This window comes from Oncorhynchus masou, chromosome 33 (assembly GCF_036934945.1).
Source record: "Oncorhynchus masou masou isolate Uvic2021 chromosome 33, UVic_Omas_1.1, whole genome shotgun sequence".
Lineage (NCBI taxonomy): Eukaryota > Metazoa > Chordata > Actinopteri > Salmoniformes > Salmonidae > Oncorhynchus > Oncorhynchus masou.
This window is the reverse complement of record NC_088244.1, coordinates 13,291,054-13,312,694: the sequence shown is the minus strand read 5'-3', so window position 1 is coordinate 13,312,694 and position 21,641 is coordinate 13,291,054. Positions and strand designations below refer to the sequence as shown.

Below are 21,641 nucleotides of genomic sequence, written 5' to 3'. Positions count from 1 at the left end.
AGAGAGAGAGCTAGAGTGAGAGAGAGTTGGAGAGAGAGAACTAGAGAGAGTGAGAGAAAGAGAGAGAGAGCTAGAGAGAGAGAGCGAGAGCAAGAGAGAGAGAGCTAGAGAGAGAGAGCAAGAGAGAGAGAGAGAGCAAGAGAGATAGAGAGAGAGATAGAGAGTTCTGCAAAAATATCCTCTGTGTACAACGTAGAACACCAAATAATGCATGCAGAGCAGAATTAGGCCGATACCCACTAATTATCAAAATCCAGAAAAGATCTGTTAAATTCTATAACCACCTAAAAGGAAGCGATTCCCAAACCTTCCACAACAAAGCCATCACCTACAGAGAGATGAACCTGGAGAAGAGTCCCCTAAGCAAGCTTGTCCTGGGGCTCTGTTCACAAACACACCCTACAGAGCCCCATGACAGCAGCACAATTAGACCCAACCAAATCATGAGAAAACAAAAAGATAATTACTTGACACATTGGAAAGAATTAACAAAAAAAACAGAGCAAACTAGAATGCTGTTTGGTCCTACACAGAGAGTACACAGCAGCAGAATACCTGACCACTGTGACTGACCCAAAATTAAGGAAAGCTTTGACTATGTACAGACTCAGCGAGCATAGCCTTGCTATTGAGAAAGGCCGCCGTAGGCAGACATGACTCTCAAGAGAAGACAGGCTATGTGCTCACTGCCCACAAAATGAGGTGGAAACTGAGCTGCACTTCCTAACCTCCTGCCCAATGTATGACCATATTAGAGAGACATATTTCCCTCAGATTACATAGATCCACAAAGAATTCGAAAACAAATCCAATTTTGAAAAACTCCCATATCTACTGGGTGAAATTCCACAGTGTGCCATCAGAGCAGCAAGATTTGTGACCTGTTGCCACGAGAAAAGGGCAACCAGTGAAGAACACGCACAATTGTAAATACAACCCATATCTATGCTTATTTATTTTATCTTGTGTCCTTTACCATTTGTACATTGTAAAAACACTGTATATATATATATATATATATAATATGACATTTGTAATGTCTTCATTGTTTTGAAACTTCTGTATGTGTGATGTCTACTGTTAATTTTTATTGTTTATTTCACTTTATATATTATCTACCTTACTTGCTTTGGCAATGTTAACACGTTACCCATGCCAATAAAGACCCTTGAATTGAATTGAATTGAGAGAGAGAGCTGGAGAGAGAGAGATAGAGAGAGTGAGAGCAAGAGAGAGAGAGCTAGAGAGAGAGAGCTAGAGAGAGAGAGCAAGAGAGAGAGAGAGCTAGAGAGAGAGTGCAAGAGAGAGAGAGAGAGAGAGGGCAAGAGAGAGAGAGAGTGAGAGCAAGAGAGAGAGAGCTAGAGAGAGAGCGAGAGCAAGAGAGAGAGAGCTAGAGAGAGAGAGCAAGAGAGAGAGCGCGCTAGAGAGAGAGAGCAAGAGAGAGGGAGCAAGAAAGAGAGTGAGAGCAAGAGAGCTAGAGAGAGAGAGAGAGAGGAAACGGTGGGACGGGTGGAGACTGAGAGGGGGATGAGAGAGGAATAAAGGAGGAATAGAGATGACATAGAAGGGGAGAGAGAAAGATGCATGGCAGAGGGAAGAAATGGAAAGAGTACAATTCTGATGGACAGACTGACAAAGAGACAGAGATGGAGAGAGGGATAGAGAGATACAGAGGGAGGGAACAAGAGAGCGAGAGAATGTTATAGACAGATATAAAACATAGTATTCACTGAAGTTAATGAAATTTCACTACACACACATACAGATATTACACTGGATATCTAAGGATGTTGATTCATTTCCACTGCATTGTTGTTTTTATAAAACCACGTATGTGATCTCTATCACTTCCATGTAGTGTTGAGTAGGATGGAGTTGCGTCTGTATGCAGATCAGTTTTGCATTCTCTGCATAATGGTTACGGTTTGAAGTGGGGGAGGGTAAGCTGTTCCTAGATCAGTTTAGCATTTTCTGCATAGTGGTTATGATTGGGAGTGGGGGATGGTAAGCTGTTCCTAGATCTGTGCCAACAGGCAAACTCTCCCTGGAGCGTTGGAATAATACGATAATTCTAGTTCTACGGTTGGAATTGCAATTGGATATCTCTGTCCGTCATGTGATATATTTAACCTGTACTCTGCTGCCTCCTACTGATCAACACCTGTTACAGTCATATTCAGAGGAGCTCTAACGTTCACTGATAATAGTGACATCACTAAGAAGACATATAATCATGAAAGGAGGGATGGGGGAAAGAAATGGAATCACACACACACACACACGCACACACACACGCACACACACACACGCACACACACGCACGCACACACACGCACACACACTCACGCACACACACGCACACACGCACACACGCACACACACGCACACACATGCACACACACACAAACACACACGCACACACACATACACACACACACACACACGCAAACACATGCACACACACACACACACGCACACACACACACGCACACACACGCACACACACGCATGCACGCGTACACACACACATACACACCCACACACACATCTGCGGTAAACAGGTGACTCAGGGCCCTGCAGTTGAAGAGCATGTCGTCAGAGATCAGAGTGTAGATGTCAACACCCTAAAGTAGTGTAACTACATGAAGCTCGACTGTTGTTCACACTCATCATTCACTCTATGATTTTCTCTCCCCCAGTCTGAAATCGGCTTTGGCAAGTTGGAGACGTACATCAAACTAGACAAACTAGGGGAGGTAAGATTACCAGTGGCACATTGTTACACGCACACACACACACACACACACACACACACACACACACACACACACACACACACACACACACACACACACACACACACACACACACACACACACACACACACACACACACACACACACCTGCACACACACACACCTGCACACACCCGCACACCTGCACACACACACACACACCATAGCAAAACCACGTCAACACACACATGCGATAGCAAATCCATGTACACTATTCACAAAATCTCTCAATCTCTCTCACACACACACTCTCTCTCTCTCTCACACACTCTCTCTCACACTCGCTCTCTGTCTCTCTCTCTCACACTCTCGCTCTCTGTCTCTCTCTCACACTCTCGCTCTCTGTCTCTATCTCTCACACTCTCGCTCTCTGTCTCTCTCTCTCACAATCTCACTCTCTGTCTCTCTCTCTCTCACACTCTCGCTCTCTCTCTCTCTCGCTCTCTCGCTCTCTCGCTCTCTGTCTCTCTTTCTCACACTCTCGCTCTCTGTCTCTCTCTCTCTCGCTCTCCCTCTCACACTCTCACTCTCTGTCTCTCTCTCTCTCTCTCTCTCTCTCTCTCTCTCTCTCACACTCTCGCTCTCTCTCTCTCGCTCTCTCTCACTCTCTGTCTCTCTCTCTCTCACACTCTCGCTCTCTCTCTCACTCTCTGTCTCTCTTTCTAATACTCTCGCTCTCTGTCTCTCTCTCTCTCACACTCTCGCTCTCTGTCTCTCTTTCTCACACTCTCGCTCTCTGTCTCTCTCTCTCTCTCTCTCTCACACTCTCGCTCTCTGTCTTTCTCTCTGTCTCTCTCGCTCTCTGTCTCTCTTTCTCACACTCTCGCTCTCTGTCTCTCTCTCTCACACTCTCGCTCTCTGTCTCTCTCTCTCTCTCACACTCTCGCTCTCTGTCTCCCTCTCTCACACTCTCGCTCTCTGTCTCCCTCTCTCACACTCTCGCTCTCTGTCTCTCAATTCAATTAAATTCTATTTGCTTTATTGGCATGACGTAACAATGTACATATTGCCAAAGCTTATTTTGGACATTTACAGTATTAATACGATAATAAGAATCTAAATTGTCAACAGGACAACAGCAACAACAATAACCAAGGGTCAAAATAATCTTACATTGAAGAATAACAATAAGCATATAGTAGAGTACATGTGCAGGTTGATTGGTCTGTCAGACACTGTCCCTCATCTTATGGCAGGCAGCAATGTAGTGCGCTGCCAACCCACAGCTCTCTGCGTCCTCTCCTGCCAACTGTTACAGGAATTAAATTCCTTTATGTTTTATTTAACCAATTCAATTAAACACTCTGTCCACTCATAAGAATTTGTAAGACCCTTATTTGCATAAAATGGACAGAGACCAGTCTCAAAACCAATCAGTAGAGTTTATTCTCGAGAACTGAACACGATACAGGTTACCACAGGTTATAAACTGAAAATGACGTCATTAGTTTTCCAACTGTCCCGTCTCTTCTCCACCCTGGTACAAAGGCTGTATAGTTACAGTATCTCAAGCCTTCTCACATCGTCTCCCACCAATTTAATATCATTTATGAACAGAGCCAATGTCTGCCTGTGTAGATAAGCATTCTAGCCAGTCTGGCTATAAATTCATTCATTTCTACCAAGGAACAGACAGTCATTGTTCTAATTCTTGATTATATTTACACACATTATATTCAGTACTAGGATTATAAAGAAAATTCATACATATACAGTAATATAATAGTATTCTGATTATTCAGTCCTGATTGAAATGTATACATTATTAGTCATTATTGATAAAAAAAATCCCTTAACACCAACCCACAGATCTCTGCGTCCTCCCCCAACAGGATGGGTAGCCTACTCTCATCAGAGGTCTTTGAAACCTTGAATAACGGATTCAAATTTGGGGAAATCAAATCAAAGTTTATTTGTCACGTGCGCCGAATGCAGTGAAATGCTTACTTACAGGCACTAACCAATGGTGCGGGGGAAAAAGGTGTGTGTGTGTGTGTGTGTGTGTGTGTGTGTGTGTGTGTGTGTGTGTGTGTGTGTGTGTGTGTGTGTGTGTGTGTGTGTGTGTGTGTGTGTGTGTGTAAAGAAATAAAATGATAGTAAAAAGACATTTGAAGAAAGTGACACTCTCTTTTTTTTGTCAAGAAATGCAGCTCCGTCTCAGGTTCTGCTGTTGTGCAGTGGTTGCACAGCCTTTCCTCTACAAGGAGCCAGGTTTTCCTGTGTCTCTCAATGGCAAGGCTGTGCTCACTGAGCCTGTACTTTGTCAAGGTTTTGTCACTTTGTCTCTTTGTCTCTTTGTCTCTTTGTCTCTTTGTCTCTCTCTCTCTCTCTCTCTCTCTCTCTCTCTCTCTCTCTGTCTCTCTCTCTCTCTCTCTCCCGCTTTCTCTCTCTCTCTCTCTCTCTCTGTAGGGAACCTATGCTACAGTTTTTAAGGGGCGCAGCAAGCTGACTGACAACCTGGTGGCTCTGAAAGAGATCCGATTGGAGCATGAGGAGGGGGCTCCCTGCACTGCCATCAGAGAAGGTACCGCCCCCTTCTCCAAATCCTATGATAGAAAAGATTATAAAGACACAAAGTGAAACATGGAAATAAAAGGGTACTAGTCAATGCAACTCAAGGTCACTGCTGGTAAAGTAGAGTTGCATCTGTTCTAGTGTCTCTGCTGAAGGATCTGAAGCATGCTAACATCGTTACCCTACATGACATCATCCACACTGACAAGTGCCTCACGCTGGTGTTCGAATACCTGGTGAGTGTATGTGTGTGTGTATGTGTGGGTGTTTGTGTGCGTGGGTGTGTGTGTGTGTGGATGTGTGCGTGGGTGTGTGTGTGTGTGTGTGTGTGGATGTGTGCATGGGTGGGTGTGTGTGTGTGTGCGTGTGTGTGTGTATGTGTGTGTGTGCGTGTGTGGATGTGTGCGTGGGTGTGTGTATGTGTGTGTGTGTGCGTGTGTGTGTGTGTGTGTATGTGTGTGTGAGTGTGTGTGTGTGTGCGTGTGTGGGTGTGTATGTGGGTGTGTGGGTGTGTGTGCGTGGGTGGGTGTATGTATGGGTGTGTGTGTGGGTGTGTGTGTGTAAGTGGGTGTGTATTTGTGTATATGTGGGTGTGGGTGTGTGTATGTGTGCGTGGGTGGGTGTGTGTATATGTGGGTGTGTGTGTATGTGTGCGTGCGTGGGTGTGTGTGTGTATGTGTGCACGAGGGGGTGTGTGTTTTGGTCAGGATATCTCTGCCTGATTTTACACTGCATCATTTTGTCATATTTGGTCACTCTCTTCTCCTCTCCTCCAATCTCCTCTCCCTCTCCTCTCCTCTCCTCTCCTCTCCTCGCCTCTCCTCTCCTCGCCTCTCCTCCTCTCCTCTCCTCTCTCTCTCCTCTCCTCCTTGCCTCTCCCTCTCCTCTCCCTCTCCTCTCCTCTCCTCTCTCCTCCTCTCCTCTCCTGTCCCCTCTCTCTCTCTCCAGGAGAAAGACCTGAAGCAGTACATGGATGACTGTGGCAGCATCATGAGTGTACACAACGTTAAGGTGAGGGTGTCTATATCTACAGTATTATCATTATTTTACAAACCCATACAGCTGTGTTAAATCTCTTCTTCTCTCCACATACCTCTCTCTCTGTCTCTCTCTCTCCCTCTCTCTCTCTCTCTGTCTCTCTCTCTCTCTCTCTCTCTCTCTCTCTGTTTCTCTCTCTCTCCCTCTCTCTCTCTGTCTCTCTCTCTCTCTCTCTCTCTGTTTCTCTCTCTCTCCCTCTCTCTCTCTCTGTCTCTCTCTCGCTCTCTGTTTCTCTCTCTCTCCCTCTCTCTCTCTCTGTCTCTATCTCTCTCTCTCTATCTCTCTCTCTCTCTCTCTCTCTCTCTCTCTGTCTCTCTCTGTCTCAGATCTTTCTGTTCCAGTTGTTGCGAGGGCTGGCGTACTGCCACAGGAGAAAAGTCCTCCACAGAGATCTCAAACCCCAGAACCTGCTCATCAACGACAAAGGAGAGCTCAAACTGGCTGACTTTGGTATGACACACACACACGCACACACACATGTGCAGTTGATAAGTTAATGTTTTGTGTATGACCTCTGTGTATGTTTAACCCAGGTCTGGCCCGGGCCAAGTCTGTCCCCACTAAGACCTACTCCAATGAGGTGGTGACACTCTGGTACCGCCCGCCCGATGTCCTGCTGGGCTCCACAGAGTACTCTACACCCATCGACATGTGGTGAGCACACACACACACACACACACACACACACACACACACACACACACACACACACACACACACACACACACACACACACACACCCATACACACACACCCATACACACACGCACATACATAGGCACTCACACACGAAGTAGAATTCTCTCCATCTCTGTGCTCCCTCAGGGAGATAATGTATTGTAAAGCACTAGGATGTGACATCACCACTTCCTCCAGCACCATTCTGACGGGCTTTAAGTGTGCTCTAACATGGTTGAAAAGGGAGTGCACTGTCTTCTAACTGTGGTTCTCTCTGTCCCTGTGTAGGGGAGTGGGTTGTATCTTCTATGAGATGATGACAGGCAGACCACTGTTCCCTGGCTCCACAGTGGAGGATGAGCTGCACTTGATATTCCGTATCCTAGGTGAGCAGCAAGACTGCACAGGCAGTGGATATACACTGTGTATAGTGTGTGTGTGTGTATATGCAGATATATTGACTGATGCTTTCTCTTTCTGTCTGTCTGTCTGTCTGTCTGTCTGTCTGTCTGTCTGTCTGTCTGTCTGTCTGTCAGGCACACCAACAGAGTTGACCTGGCCTGGGATTACCACCAGCGAGGAGTTTAAGACCTACAAGTTCCCCCGTTACCACGCTGAGCCCCTGGTCAACCACGCACCCAGGTCTGTGTAAACCACTGGTTGTCTAGTATCTGTAGGTGAGATTGATTGATGGGAACTGTAGTCACACCTGAACACACAGGCATCACAGGACAGCTGCTGTATGTTCTTCACTGTAGGAATTCGGTCAGCCTTCGACAGTGTTGTCTTTGTGCTCTACCCCCCCCCCCTCTCTCTCTCTCTTACTCCTCCCCATTTCCTCTCTTCTAGGATAGACAGTGATGGACATGACCTTCTTTCACTGCTACTACAGGTAAGATGGAAGGACGAAACAAATATGGAGGACAACATCCTAAAACAATTCATGTGTTCACTTTAGACACAGACCGATGTATGACCCCCCCCCCTCCCTCTAGTTTGAGCCGATGAAGCGTGTATCGGCTGAGGAGGCTCTGAGACATCCATACTTCAGGAGCCTGGGGGAGCAGGTTCAAACACTGTCTGACAGTAAGTCTTCAGCTCAGCCTTTACATAACCTCACTACATCTATACACCTTATCTTAACCAACAAAGTACATCAACAAACCCATGTCAAACCCACTCTACTCCACGACCACACCTGGCTAGCAGCGTTAAGTGTCCGAGAGAACTCTTTCCCTGATGTGTCTCCCTCATTTCAGCGTCCTCCATCTTCTCTGTGAAGAACATTCAGCTCCAGAGAGACCCAGGGAAGAGGTCTTCAACCTTCCCAGAGTCAGGTGAGCCCTGCTGGGGTTAGAGAGCTGGGTTGGGGGGACAATAGTTGGAGTAGAAATAGGAAATCTGGAGTGTCTCAAGCAATATGAGCCTGTCTCCTGCATATTTTCCTTTTCTTTCTCTCTCTCTCTCTATATATATATATATATACACACAGTATATACAGTTCTGTGAAAAGGTTTTAGCCAGGTGTGAAAAAATGCTATAAAGTAAGAATGCTTTCATAAATATACATGTTAATAGATTATATTTAATTGGTGTGACCACCCCTTGGCTTCAAAACAGCATCAATTATGCATCAATTCGTCTAGGTACACTTGCAGACAGTTTTTGAAGGAACTCGGCAGGTAGGTTGGCCCAAACATCTTGGAGAACTAGCCACAGTTCCTCTGTGGATTTAGGCAGCCTCAGTCACTCATTCGTGTACCCCTCTCCAGCCCTTCAGCGAACAAGCATGACATGTCTTTCATCTGCTGCAGTGAGTTTCCTTGTCTGACCACTGTGTCTACGATCCTCAACGTCGCCCGTTTCTTTGTGCTTCTTCAAAAGAGCAGCACATCTGGAAGCCCCTGTCTGGCTTGACATGTCTGTCTGCCTTGACATGTCTGTCTGCCTTGACATGTCTGTCAGTCTTGACATGTCTGTCAGTCTTGACATGTCTGTCAGTCTTGCCATGTCTGCATGGGAGAGACTGATGCAGTATAACTACCTTGTGTCTTGTTGCTGAGCTTAGTCTTGCCATGTCTGCCTGGGAGAGACTGATGCAGTATAACTACCTTGTGTCTTGTTGCTGGGCTTAGTCTTGCCATGTCTGCCTGGGAGAGACTGATGCAGTATAACTACCTTGTGTCTTGTTGCTGGGCTTAGTCTTGCCATGTCTGCCTGGGAGAGACTGATGCAGTATAACTACCTTGTGTCTTGTTGCTGGGCTTAGTCTTGCCATGTCTGCCTGGGAGAGACTGATGCAGTATAACTACCTTGTGTCTTGTTGCTGGGCTCAGTCTTGCCATGTCTGCCTGGGAGAGACTGATGCAGTATAACTACCTTGTTGTCTGCCTGGGAGAGACTGATGCAGTATAACTACCTTGTGTCTTGTTGCTGGGCTTAGTCTTGCCATGTCTGCCTGGGAGAGACTGATGCAGTATAACTACCTTGTTGTCTGCCTGGGAGAGACTGATGCAGTATAACTACCTTGTTGTCTGCCTGGGAGAGACTGATGCAGTATAACTACCTTGTGTCTTGTTGCTGGGCTCAGTCTTGCCATGGTGTATGACGTTTGACAATAAACTGTTGTCAGCTGAGTTTGTCTGTTCCTCACCCAGTTTTATTCTTCCTACACAGCTGTTTCTGTTTCAGTTAATGATTTTGTTTCAATCTACATATTGAATTGATGATCATTAGCACCTGTTTGGTATAATTCTTTAATCATACACCTGACTATATGCCTACAAAATCCCTGACTTTGTACAAGTGTACAAAGTGCTGTTTTGAAGCCAAAGGGTGGTCACACCAAATATGGTTATGAAGCCAAGGGGTGTTCACACCAAATATGGTTATGAAGCCAAGGGGTGTTCACACCAAATATGGTTATGAAGCCAAGGGGTGTTCACACCAAATATGGTTATGAAGCCAAGGGGTGATCACACCAAATATGGTTATGAAGCCAAGGGGTGTTCACACCAAATATGGTTATGAAGCCAAGGGGTGTTCACACCAAATATGGTTATGAAGCCAAGGGGTGTTCACACCAAATATGGTTATGAAGCCAAGGGGTGTTCACACCAAATATGGTTATGAAGCCAAGGGGTGTTCACACCAAATATGGTTATGAAGCCAAGGGGTGGTCACACCAAATATGGTTATGAAGCCAAGGGGTGTTCACACCAAATATGGTTATGAAGCCAAGGGGTGTTCACACCAAATATGGTTTTGAAGCCAAGGGGTGTTCACACCAAATATGGTTATGAAGCCAAGGGGTGGTCACACCAAATATGGTTATGAAGCCAAGGGGTGTTCACACCAAATATGGTTATGAAGCCAAGGGGTGTTCACACCAAATATGGTTATGAAGCCAAGGGGTGTTCACACCAAATATGGTTATGAAGCCAAGGAGTGGTCACACCAAATATGGTTATGAAGCCAAGGGGTGTTCACACCAAATATGGTTATGAAGCCAAGGGGTGTTCACACCAAATATGGTTATGAAGCCAAGGGGTGTTCACACCAAATATGGTTATGAAGCCAAGGGGTGTTCACACCAAATATGGTTATGAAGCCAAGGGGTGGTCACACCAAATATGGTTATGAAGCCAAGGGGTGTTCACACTAAATATGGTTATGAAGCCAAGGGGTGTTCACACCAAATATGGTTATGAAGCCAAGGAGTGGTCACACCAAATATGGTTATGAAGCCAAGGGGTGTTCACACCAAATATGGTTATGAAGCCAAGGGGTGTTCACACCAAATATGGTTATGAAGCCAAGGGGTGTTCACACCAAATATGGTTATGAAGCCAAGGGGTGGTCACACCAAATATGGTTATGAAGCCAAGGGGTGTTCACACCAAATATGGTTATGAAGCCAAGGGGTGTTCACACCAAATATGGATTTGGAATCTATTAACATGTCTATTTTTGAAAGCATTCTTACTTTACAGCATTTTTTCACTCCTGGCTAAAACCTTTGCACAGTACTGTATATATATTTGTTGTGTGTCTATATCGCTTCATCTCTGTTGATATATGTTGCTGTCTCTGTGCCTCTCTCTCTGTCTCTGTGCCTCTCTCTCTGTCTCTGTGCCTCTCACTCTGTCTGTGATCTTTCTGTGTTTCTCATATTGCAGTGTGGTCATAATGCGTCACACACCGTGTCTTGGGACTCTGTCTTGTGATTTGCAGAGCATTGCCTGGTTCACACCATCTACTCCATGCTAGTGTGAACTATGCTCTCTGGTGTGCCGTATTGACATCTGCCTCTACCAAGTTCACTGGTTCTGTCTCTATCACTCTGTCTCACTCTTTCTCTGTGTTTCTCTCTTTCTCTCTTCTCTTCCTGCCTCTCTATTTCTTTCCTCCTCCCGTGTGCCTCTGACAACACCAAACACCTCCCCCTTCTCCCCCTGCCTCTCTCTTCCTCTCTCTCTCTCTCTCTCTGTCTCTGTCTCTTTCTCATGTACCCCCCACCACCACCACCTTGCCCCTCCCTTCCTAAATAGCAGTGGCCCATAAGCTAGGCTCCGCCCCCTCGCAGTACTTCCAGAGAGAAGGAGCCAATCCCAGGGCTCAGAGTCACGGCCTCTCCTCCCCCTCCACAGGCTGAGTTGCCCCTCCCATTCTGGTAAATACATGCTCTCTCACACTTTCACTTCATTTTCCTCACTTTCAGTTCAGATGTCTTTCTGTATGTCCCGATGTCTATCTTCGTGTCCACTGCTTATCTGTGTGTTTCTGTCCATTTCAGACCTACTGCCTTATATTCCCTGTTTACTTATTCTCTGGTTGTTCTTGTTGCCTCGGTGATGTCCTCTCTTCCCCTTGTATCTTCCCCTGCACTTTACCAGTGATGCTCTTCTTCATCCTTGACTCCCTGTCTTTCTCTCTCTCCTTCTGTTCTTGTTGCCTCGGTGATGTCCTCTCTTCCCCTGCACTTTACCAGTGATGCTCTTCTTCATCCTTGACTCCCTGTCTTTCTCTCTCTCCTTATGTTCTTGTTGCCTTGGTGATGTCCTCTTTTCCCCTGCACTTTACCAGTGATGCTCTTCTTCACCCTTGACTCCCTGTCTTTCTCTATCTCTCCTTCTGTTCTTGTTGCCCATGTTTTTCTGTTAATCATTCCACCATTTGCCTTCTTTGTACTTTTCTCTGAGATAGAAACCTCCTAGTGTTCTATTTCAGTGAGGTTGGGGTGAAAGGTCAAACAGAAGGAATTCTGGGAAGGTTGGGAGCGAGAGGAGACATTTTGATTGAAACGCTTTATGTTTGCAGCTCTGTTCAGGTTCCTGCAGAGGGAGATATAGCCTTTGTGTTTTGTCTGTAAGTGTGTGTGACCACAGGGTGCTGTGTGTGTGTGTGACAGAGATCTTTAGATGACTTTGTGTTGTTGTGTTTTGTACAGTTCTGGTTTTGTGCATGTTGAGCTACTGTAAAGGAGAACTCGGATAAATCAAACTTGACATCAAATGTTTTGGATGAACTTTTATTTCAGAGATGGAAGTTTCGATCCTCTTTGTCTGTGTGGGGTGGTACCTGTCTGTGTGGGGTGGTACCTGTCTGTGTGGGGTGGTACCTGTCTGTGTGGGGTGGTACCTGTCTGTGTGGGGTGGTACCTGTCTGTGTGGGGGGTACCTGTCTGTGTGGGGTGGTACCTGTCTGTGTGGGGTGGTACCTGTCTGTGTGAGGTGGTACCTGTCTGTGTGGGGTGGTACCTGTCTGTGAGGGTTGGTACCAGTCTGTGAGGGTTGGTACCGGTCTGTGAGGGTTGGTACCGGTCTGTGAGGGTTGGTACCGGTCTGTGAGGGTTGGTACCTGTCTGTGTGGAGTGGTACCGGTCTGCGTGGAGTGGTACCTGTCTGTGTGGGGTGGTACCTGTCTGTGTGGGGTGGTACCTGTCTGTGTGGGGTGGTTCCGGTCTGTGTGGGGTGGTACCGGTCTGTGAGGGTTGGTACCTGTCTGTGTGGGGTGGTACCGGTCTGTGTGGGGTGGTACCGGTCTGTGAGGGTTGGTACCGGTCTGTTTAACACAGTGCTAATATATTATGTTTCTTTCTTTTGTTCTTTCCCTTTCTATTCATCATCTTCTCCCTTTTCCCCTCCTCTCTCTCTCTGTCTGTCTCTGTCTCTCAGCCCAGGGGAAGAGTAGGAGGCAAAGTGTGGTGTTTTAGTGTCGGTGGGGTGGGGGGGGGGAGGGGGGGGTTGTGAGGAGGACAGTGACGTACGGAACTGTCACACACACACACACCAACCCCGCCACACACACCGAAGGAGTCCAACACACACCCTGCCACACACACTCACCCCGAAGAATCCAACACACACCCTGCCACACACACACACAGAAGGAGAGAAAACACACAGTACTACCCAAAACAAAAACAACAAGTCAACAACACAAGACTGAGGAACACTAAATGGAGAAAAGCAAATGACTTATCATAATGAAGCCAGAGGATGAGAAGACTTGAGGATTTGAACATGAAGGTGAATATGTAAGAAGAGGAAGATGAGAGGAGCGCTCCTCCTTCTACTGCTCAGAGTACAGCAGTGATTAGGGCCGCTTTGGACTAAGCTGAGTGGATATGGTTTGAACAGGATTTGCTGTATCAGTGAGCTCTAACGGGAGTGGGGGGGGGGGTGAGGGGGTTGGGGAATGTGAGCCTCTGCACCCCCAGGCTAGAGGACGGGCATGTTTAAAGTGAGGGAGGGAAGGAGGGATGAGGGGGGTGGGAAACGCGAGCCTCTGCACCCCCAGGCTAGAGGACGGGCATGTTTAAAGTGAGGGAGGGAAGGAGGGATGAGGGGGGTGGGGAACGCGAGCCTCTGCACCCCCAGGCTAGAGGACGGGCATGTTTAAAGTGAGGGAGGGAAGGAGGGATGAGGGGGTGGGGAACGCGAGCCTCTGCACCCCCAGGCTAGGGGACGGGCATGTTTAAAGTGAGGGAGGGAAGGAGGGATGAGGGGGTGGGGAACGCGAGCCTCTGCACCCCCAGGCTAGAGGACGGGCATGTTTAAAGTGAGGGAAGGATCCTCTCTCCCTTTTTCTTTCTATAGTCTAGACTGAGCTGTAGAACTCTGCCTTTTCATATCACACCCTAACCATAAGCCCTAACCTCAACTCCTAACCCTAACCAACACCTCAACCCCTAACCTTAACCAACACCTCAACCCCTATCCCAACCAACACCTCAACCCCTAACCTTAACCCACACCCCAACCCCTAACCTTAACCAACACCTCAACCCCTAACCTTAACCAACACCTCAACCCCTAACCTTAACCAACACCCCAAGCCCTAACCTTAACCAACACCTCAACCCCTATTCTTAACCAACACCCCAAGCCCTAACCTTAACCTTAACCAACACCTCAACCCATAACCTTAACCAACACCTCAACCCCTACCATTAACCAATACCTCAAGCCCTAACCCCAACCAACACCTCAACCCTTAACCTTAACCAACACCTCAACCCCTAACCCCAACCAACACCTCAACCCCTAACCTTAAACAACACCTCAACCCCTATTCTAAACCAACACCTCAACCCCTAACCTTAACCAACACCTCAAGCCCTAACCTTAACCAACACCTCAATCCCTAAACCAAACCAACACCTTAACCCCTAACCTTAACCAACACCTCAACCCCTAACCTTAACCAACACCTCAACCTCTAACCTTAACCAACACCCCAACCCCTAATCTTAACCAACACCTCAACCCCTAACCTTAACCAACACCCCAAGCCCTAACCTTAACCTTAACCAACACCTCAAGCCCTAACCCTAACCAACACCTCAACCCCTAACCTTAACCTTAACCTTAACCAACACCTCAACCCCTAACCTTAACCAACACCTCAAGCCCTCACCCCAACCAACACCTCAACCCCTAACCTTAACCAACACCTCAAGCCCTCACCCCAACCAACACCTCAACCCCTAACCTTAACCAACACCTCAAGCCCTAACCTTAACCAACACCTCAAGCCCTAACCTTAACCAACACCTCAACCCCTAACCTTAACCAACACCTCAAGCCCTAACCTTAACCAACACCTCAACCCCTAACCTTAACCAACACCTCAAGCCCTAACCTTAACCAACACCTCAAGCCCTAACCCCAGCCAATAGCTGAAACATCGACACCTAGCTAACTACCATACCGCCGGTCGTGTCCATTTCTCTACCCCACACACACACATGTATGCACGTGCACACACACACACACACGAGGCATAGAATTGTGTCTATAGGATGCTAATCCTTTGTTTCCAAATCATATTTGGAATGGAATGGATTACATACTGAGCCTGAAGAATCTCACTATTTAATCCATTGCATGCTTCCCACCCCCCCGCACACACATTTGTACATTACAGTGCCCAGACCTGGCATCCCGAAGGTCGACTCTAGCACCTGATCCCCCATTCTATTACCTCATCAATCAGTCACTCAGGCAGAATACGGTACCAATACAGTACCAATACGGTACCAATACAGTACCAATACGGTACCAATATGGTACCAAGCATACACTAACAACACTAAAGTTATCTTCTTCAAAGTGTACAGTATCTACAGAAGTCAACAGGAATGGGCACTTCACTAGGCCACTATGCTAAAGTGCACACTAGGAAACACTAAGTTAAACAACACACAACAATAGGACAATGCATTATGAAGAGATTATTATCTGTATGATGTGATGGGATACTTTTATGACACGCTATAGTGATACACAACAGAGCAATATATAGGAGGGTTGTTGATGCCCAGGTACACTTCACGCCAGAAGTTTCCCTCACAGGGCAAAGGGGGTGAAACAGTGTACAGAAACACCTGAACCCCTGAACCTTGATTCTCAACTATCCTGGTTGTTATGCTCCATTTATAGCTAATTAACATTGAGCTGTTTTTGTTGCACCTAATCTGACCTCTTAGATACTAAATCTAAAGTACACCAACGCTCCCCCCACTCAAACACCCTTATACACACACACACACACACACACACACACACACACACACACACACACACACGCACACAATATAGTTTTGTTCTGTTTCTAATCTGTATATATGACCATACTTTTCACTCTTTAGTAATAAGGTACAAGCAATGATTTCCCAGAATGCAATTCTCTGTGTCACTGGGTCGTTCCCGTGGGAAACGCTGGTGACTGACTGAGAACGTGTTGCACATTCCTTAAGCTCAGGACTTATGGGTATTGTAGTTTTGTGGATTTGGTGTAAGGTCGTCTTGTTCCCCAGAAGCCAGGAACATGAGGTTAGCTAGGTTATAAGGTAAAGGAAGTGCAGCCTAAATGTTCCCCTTGTAGAGTTTAACATAGGGCAAGCCTGCCTAGGAGGGCCTCTTGGAAAATGGCCCACTACATGCTCTGTGCTCAGACAAGATGTATGGATGACTTTATCATCTACATGATCAATCAGTCAACAGATCAATCATGGATCTGTCTCCCTCCTCTAGTTAGTCTGGGGGTGAGTTAAAGTGCAGTTTAAAGAGAGACCTCAGAATAATAAAACCTAACCATTCCCTTTACTTCACTCCTCCCTTTAGAAGCTAAAGCATGTCTGTATGGATATATCATGGGATATGTCTCATGTCTGTATGGATATATCATGGGATATGTCTCATGTCTGTATGGATATATCATGGGATATGTCTCATGTCTATGGATATATCATGGGATATGTCTCATGTCTGTATGGATATATCATGGGATATGTCTCATGTCTGTATGGATATATCATGGGATATGTCTCATGTCTATGGATATATCATGGGATATGTCTCATGTCTGTATGGATATATCATGGGATATGTCTCATGTCTGTATGGATATATCATGGGATACGTCTCATGTCTGTATGGATATATCATGGGATATGTCTCATGTCTGTATGGATATATCATGGGATATGTCTCATGTCTGTATGGATATATCATGGGATATGTCTCATGTCTGTATGGATATATCATGGGATATATGGATGTCTCATGTTTGTGAAATGGCTTCAGTTTGAGCAGACAGGAAAGGGCAGACTCACATAGTATTTACTGATCAGTGATTGGGAGAACATAGGAAGTGACCTCATTGACTACCTTCTTGCAACCTATCAGCTACTTTTATCAGTTAGTTTTAACCCCAGTTTTAGAGCATTTACTCTCTGTTGTCTGCTGTGTTGTGAAGGCACCAGATGAACTAAGACCACTGGACCAAAACACACTGAGGCTGGAATTGAACTTAGATTGAATTCCCCCCCGAGGGTCCAAACACGACTGTTTCGTATGCAAGTGGTCAGGTTGTGTACAGGTCAGTGAGTTTGTGAGTGGGAGAGTGTGAGCAGGATGAAGTTGTTCCTATACTCTGAACTAGGGTCAGTACTATGTTATGCCTTTCCCACCTAATGATTAAAGTCTGGATTTGGAGAGCATAAGCTGATCCTAGATCTGTACCTTAGTGGCAACTTCTACTCAGAGTGTGAGAGTATGTAGCATGTACATAGATGATCCGTCAGTCTGTATATAGGCAGTGTACAGGTTTGATACGGCAGCAGACTCAGTCAGGTAACCTTATTTTGAAAACCAGAGCAATATTTCTGTATTGATAATCGGGCCAAGGCTGTATGATAATATAGTACGTGTATCTATCAGGAGGGAATTAGAGGTCTGCTAAAAAACACAGATCAATGAGTTCCGGAGAGGTTCATCCCTTTTTCAGTGATGTAATAAAGTGAGGAGAGTAAATGTTTTCTGTTTAGATTTGAGAGGTTTGATGGAGTATAACGCCATAGCCTCCCTATCACTGTCTTACTGTGCTTTGGTGACACCTAGTGGTCACACAACATAATCACAGTTTCCCCACACAGTTTAACGGGAGTGGAGTGCGTGTGATGTGACGCGAGTGTGTGAGCTTAGGAAGAGGTTCGGTGTGTGTGCATCACAGAGCTCGTGCAATGATGGGTGAAATAGTTGTGAACACTAAATAAAAATCCTTAGTTTAATGGAGTGTTTTTCTCATGAAATACTTTAAATATTTTGTCTTCCTTTGAAGCCTTCATGCAGTAAGTGTGTGTGGTTTATTACAACCTCCCAGCCTGTCTTTGTGGAGGAGTACAGGACAGGATCACACTCCTGTACCAATACTACTGACAGCATCACCGTGAAACACAAGGATTTCCAACATCACCCATGGAGTCCAGTGGAGGCTAATGAGGGGAGGACGGCTCATAGTAATGTCTGGAATGGAATCAATGGAATGGCACCAAACACATCAAAGACATGGTTTCTATGTGTTTGTTACCATTCCATTGACTCCATTCCAGCCATATTTATGAGCTGTCCTCCTCTCAGAAGCCTCTACTGATGGAGTCCTTGTTTGCTGTAATTCTGCCTGCCAATGTCGCTGAACAGAAGGACATGGGGAGGTCACCAAGGGCCTGCTTCAGACTTGAGATAAAAAATACTTAACATGGACTTAAGTCAATATATTGTTTTACTTAAGTGCATGTTCATTTTACTTACATTATCTTATAGGGCATTGTAAATGAGCCAGGGATACTTTTTTCAAATACTATTTTCAAATACCCGGATTAAATGCATGGAGAGTATATTTGACTATTGTCAACTACTTTCCAAGTGTATTTCCAAATACATTAAAATATTCAACTACTTGTCTTCTCAAATAAACAATATCTTAATACTTACTTCAAATGTATGTGAGAGTAAATGAGATATTTGAAATAGTATTTGAACCCAGGTCTGCAGGTATCCATGGTGATGCTGAACTGTACTATGTAATGCCTGTTGGACCAGTTACCCCATTCGTGTTTGTTACCCCTTGACACTGATCTAAGGTCAGTTTTGCAGTTTCCCCCGACGGTTAACGTTTTGGGGCTCAGGAAGCTACGCTTGCTGATCCTAGATCTGTGCATAAGGGGATCTGCTAGTCAACGCAATGTGTTACTCTTGACCTTACAGTGAAAAATAAAACCTGTTCTCTGAAAGAGTCTGAGTATTGGGACACTTCCCTGGTCTTTTCTTCTGAGTCTGTATATAAGGCCACAGCACTGGTCTGCCTGGACCAAATACACATCCTCATTCATATCCCATCTATTTTCCTCCATTACTTTACTCATCAACGGTGTCTGGAGCTAGTCCTCTGGACATCAACACCTAGCCACGACACCCGCCTGCACGCTTCGGTCATTGTATGATAGGACTGAATAGATATAAGCAATAGTGTCTTAGATCCTAGCAACAGGCTAAATGAAATCCATTCAGGTCGTCATAGGGTCACACACAGAAGGCTGCTGAGGGGAGAACGGCTCATACTAATGTCCAGAATGGTGTGGCCCAGGGTCAGAGACAAAACATTACATGTGATCCTCTTTTCAAATCAAAGTTTATTCGTCACGTGCGCCGAATACAACAATGAAATGCTTACTTCCAGGCTCTAACCAACAGTGCAAAAAAGGTATTAGGTGAACAATAGGTAAGTAAAGAAGAAAAAACAACAGTAAAAAGACAGTGAAAAATAACAGTAGCGAGGCTACATACAGTAGAGAGGCTACATACAGGCTATAACAGTAGCGAGGCGACATACAGTAGAGAGGCTACATACAGGCTATAACAGTAGCGAGGCTACATACAGGCTATAACAGTAGCGAGGCTACATACAGTAGAGAGCATAACAGTAGAGAGGCTACATACAGGCTATAACAGTAGCGAGGCTACATACAGTGGAGAGGCTACATACAGGCTATAACAGTAGCGAGGCTACATACAGGCTATAACAGTAGCGAGGCTACATACAGGCTATAACAGTAGAGAGGCTACATACAGGCTATAACAGTAGCGAGGCTACATACTGGCTATAACAGTAGCGAGGCTATATACAGGCTATAACAGTAGTGAGGCTATATACAGTCTATAACAGTAGTGAGGCTATATACAGGCTATAACAGTAGCGAGGCTATATACAGGCTATAACAGTAGCGAGGCTATATACAGGCTATAACAGTAGCGAGGCTATATACAGGCTATAACAGTAGCAAGGCTATATACAGGCTATAAAAGCAGCGAGGTTATATACAGGCTATAACAGTAGCGAGGCTACATGCAGGCTATAACAGTAGCGAGGCTATATACAGGCTATGATAGTAGCGAGGCTATATACAGGCTATAACAGTAGCGAGGCTATATACAGGCTATAACAGTAGCAAGGCTATATACAGGCTATAAAAGTAGCGAGGCTATATACAGGCTATAACAGTAGCGAGGCTACATACAGGCTATAACAGTAGCGAGGCTACATACAGTAGAGAGGCTACATACAGGCTATAACAGTAGCGAGGCTACATACAGGCTATAACAGTAGCGAGGCTACATACAGTAGAGAGCATAACAGTAGAGAGGCTACATACAGGCTATAACAGTAGCGAGGCTACATACAGTGGAGAGGCTACATACAGGCTATAACAGTAGCGAGGCTACATACAGGCTATAACAGTAACGAGGCTACATACAGGCTATAACAGTAGCGAGGCTACATACAGGCTATAACAGTAGCGAGGCTACATACAGTAGAGAGGCTACATACAGGCTATAACAGTAGCGAGGCTACATACAGGCTATAACAGTAGCGAGGCTACATACAGTAGAGAGCATAACAGTAGAGGGCTACATACAGGCTATAACAGTAGCGAGGCTACATACAGTGGAGAGGCTACATACAGGCTATAACAGTAGCGAGGCTACATACAGGCTATAACAGTAGCGAGGCTACATACAGGCTATAACAGTAGAGAGGCTACATACAGGCTATAACAGTAGCGAGGCTACATACTGGCTATAACAGTAGCGAGGCTATATACAGGCTATAACAGTAGTGAGGCTATATACAGTCTATAACAGTAGTGAGGCTATATACAGGCTATAACAGTAGCGAGGCTATATACAGGCTATAACAGTAGCGAGGCTATATACAGGCTATAACAGTAGCGAGGCTATATACAGGCTATAACAGTAGCAAGGCTATATACAGGCTATAAAAGCAGCGAGGTTATATACAGGCTATAACAGTAGTGAGGCTACATGCAGGCTATAACAGTAGCGAGGCTATATACAGGCTATGATAGTAGCGAGGCTATATACAGGCTATAACAGTAGCGAGGCTATATACAGGCTATAACAGTAGCAAGGCTATATACAGGCTATAAAAGTAGCGAGGCTATATACAGGCTATAACAGTAGCGAGGCTACATACAGGCTATAAAAGTAGCGAGGCTATATACAGGCTATAACAGTAGCGAGGCTATATACAGGCTATAACAGTAGCAAGGCTATATACAGGCTATAAAAGTAGCGAGGCTATATACAGGCTATAACAGTAGCGAGGCTACATGCAGGCTATAACAGTAGCGAGGCTACATGCAGGCTATAACAGTAGCGAGGCTATATACAGGCTATAACAGTAGCGAGGCTACATACAGTCACCGGTTAGTTGGGCTGATTGAGGTAGTATGTACATGTAGATATGGTT

The 21,641-nt window shown here is 45.6% G+C and overlaps 1 protein-coding gene across 6 annotated transcripts in view; it reads left to right on the top strand.

Annotated features, from left to right (window-relative positions):
* Positions 1-19,106, top strand: part of LOC135527865 (cyclin-dependent kinase 17-like) — a 116,154-nt gene extending 97,048 nt beyond the window's left edge. For 3 of the 6 annotated variants that reach the window (XM_064956479.1, XM_064956476.1, XM_064956480.1), the window contains 13 exons: positions 2,700-2,756; positions 5,205-5,319; positions 5,451-5,545; positions 6,258-6,320; positions 6,674-6,797; positions 6,881-7,001; positions 7,314-7,411; positions 7,562-7,667; positions 7,875-7,917; positions 8,021-8,111; positions 8,285-8,362; positions 11,576-11,697; positions 13,202-13,286. In XM_064956479.1, coding sequence (XP_064812551.1) covers positions 2,700-2,756; positions 5,205-5,319; positions 5,451-5,545; positions 6,258-6,320; positions 6,674-6,797; positions 6,881-7,001; positions 7,314-7,411; positions 7,562-7,667; positions 7,875-7,917; positions 8,021-8,111; positions 8,285-8,362; positions 11,576-11,679 — 1,095 coding nt within the window. In that variant the 3' untranslated portion in view covers positions 11,680-11,697; positions 13,202-13,286. Of the gene's footprint in view, positions 1-2,699; positions 2,757-5,204; positions 5,320-5,450; positions 5,546-6,257; positions 6,321-6,673; positions 6,798-6,880; positions 7,002-7,313; positions 7,412-7,561; positions 7,668-7,874; positions 7,918-8,020; positions 8,112-8,284; positions 8,363-11,575; positions 11,698-13,201 lie in introns of all 6 variants that reach the window. The other 3 variants (XM_064956481.1, XM_064956478.1, XM_064956477.1) reach the window with 2 other exon arrangements.
* The last annotated feature ends 2,535 nt before the right edge of the window (positions 19,107-21,641 follow it).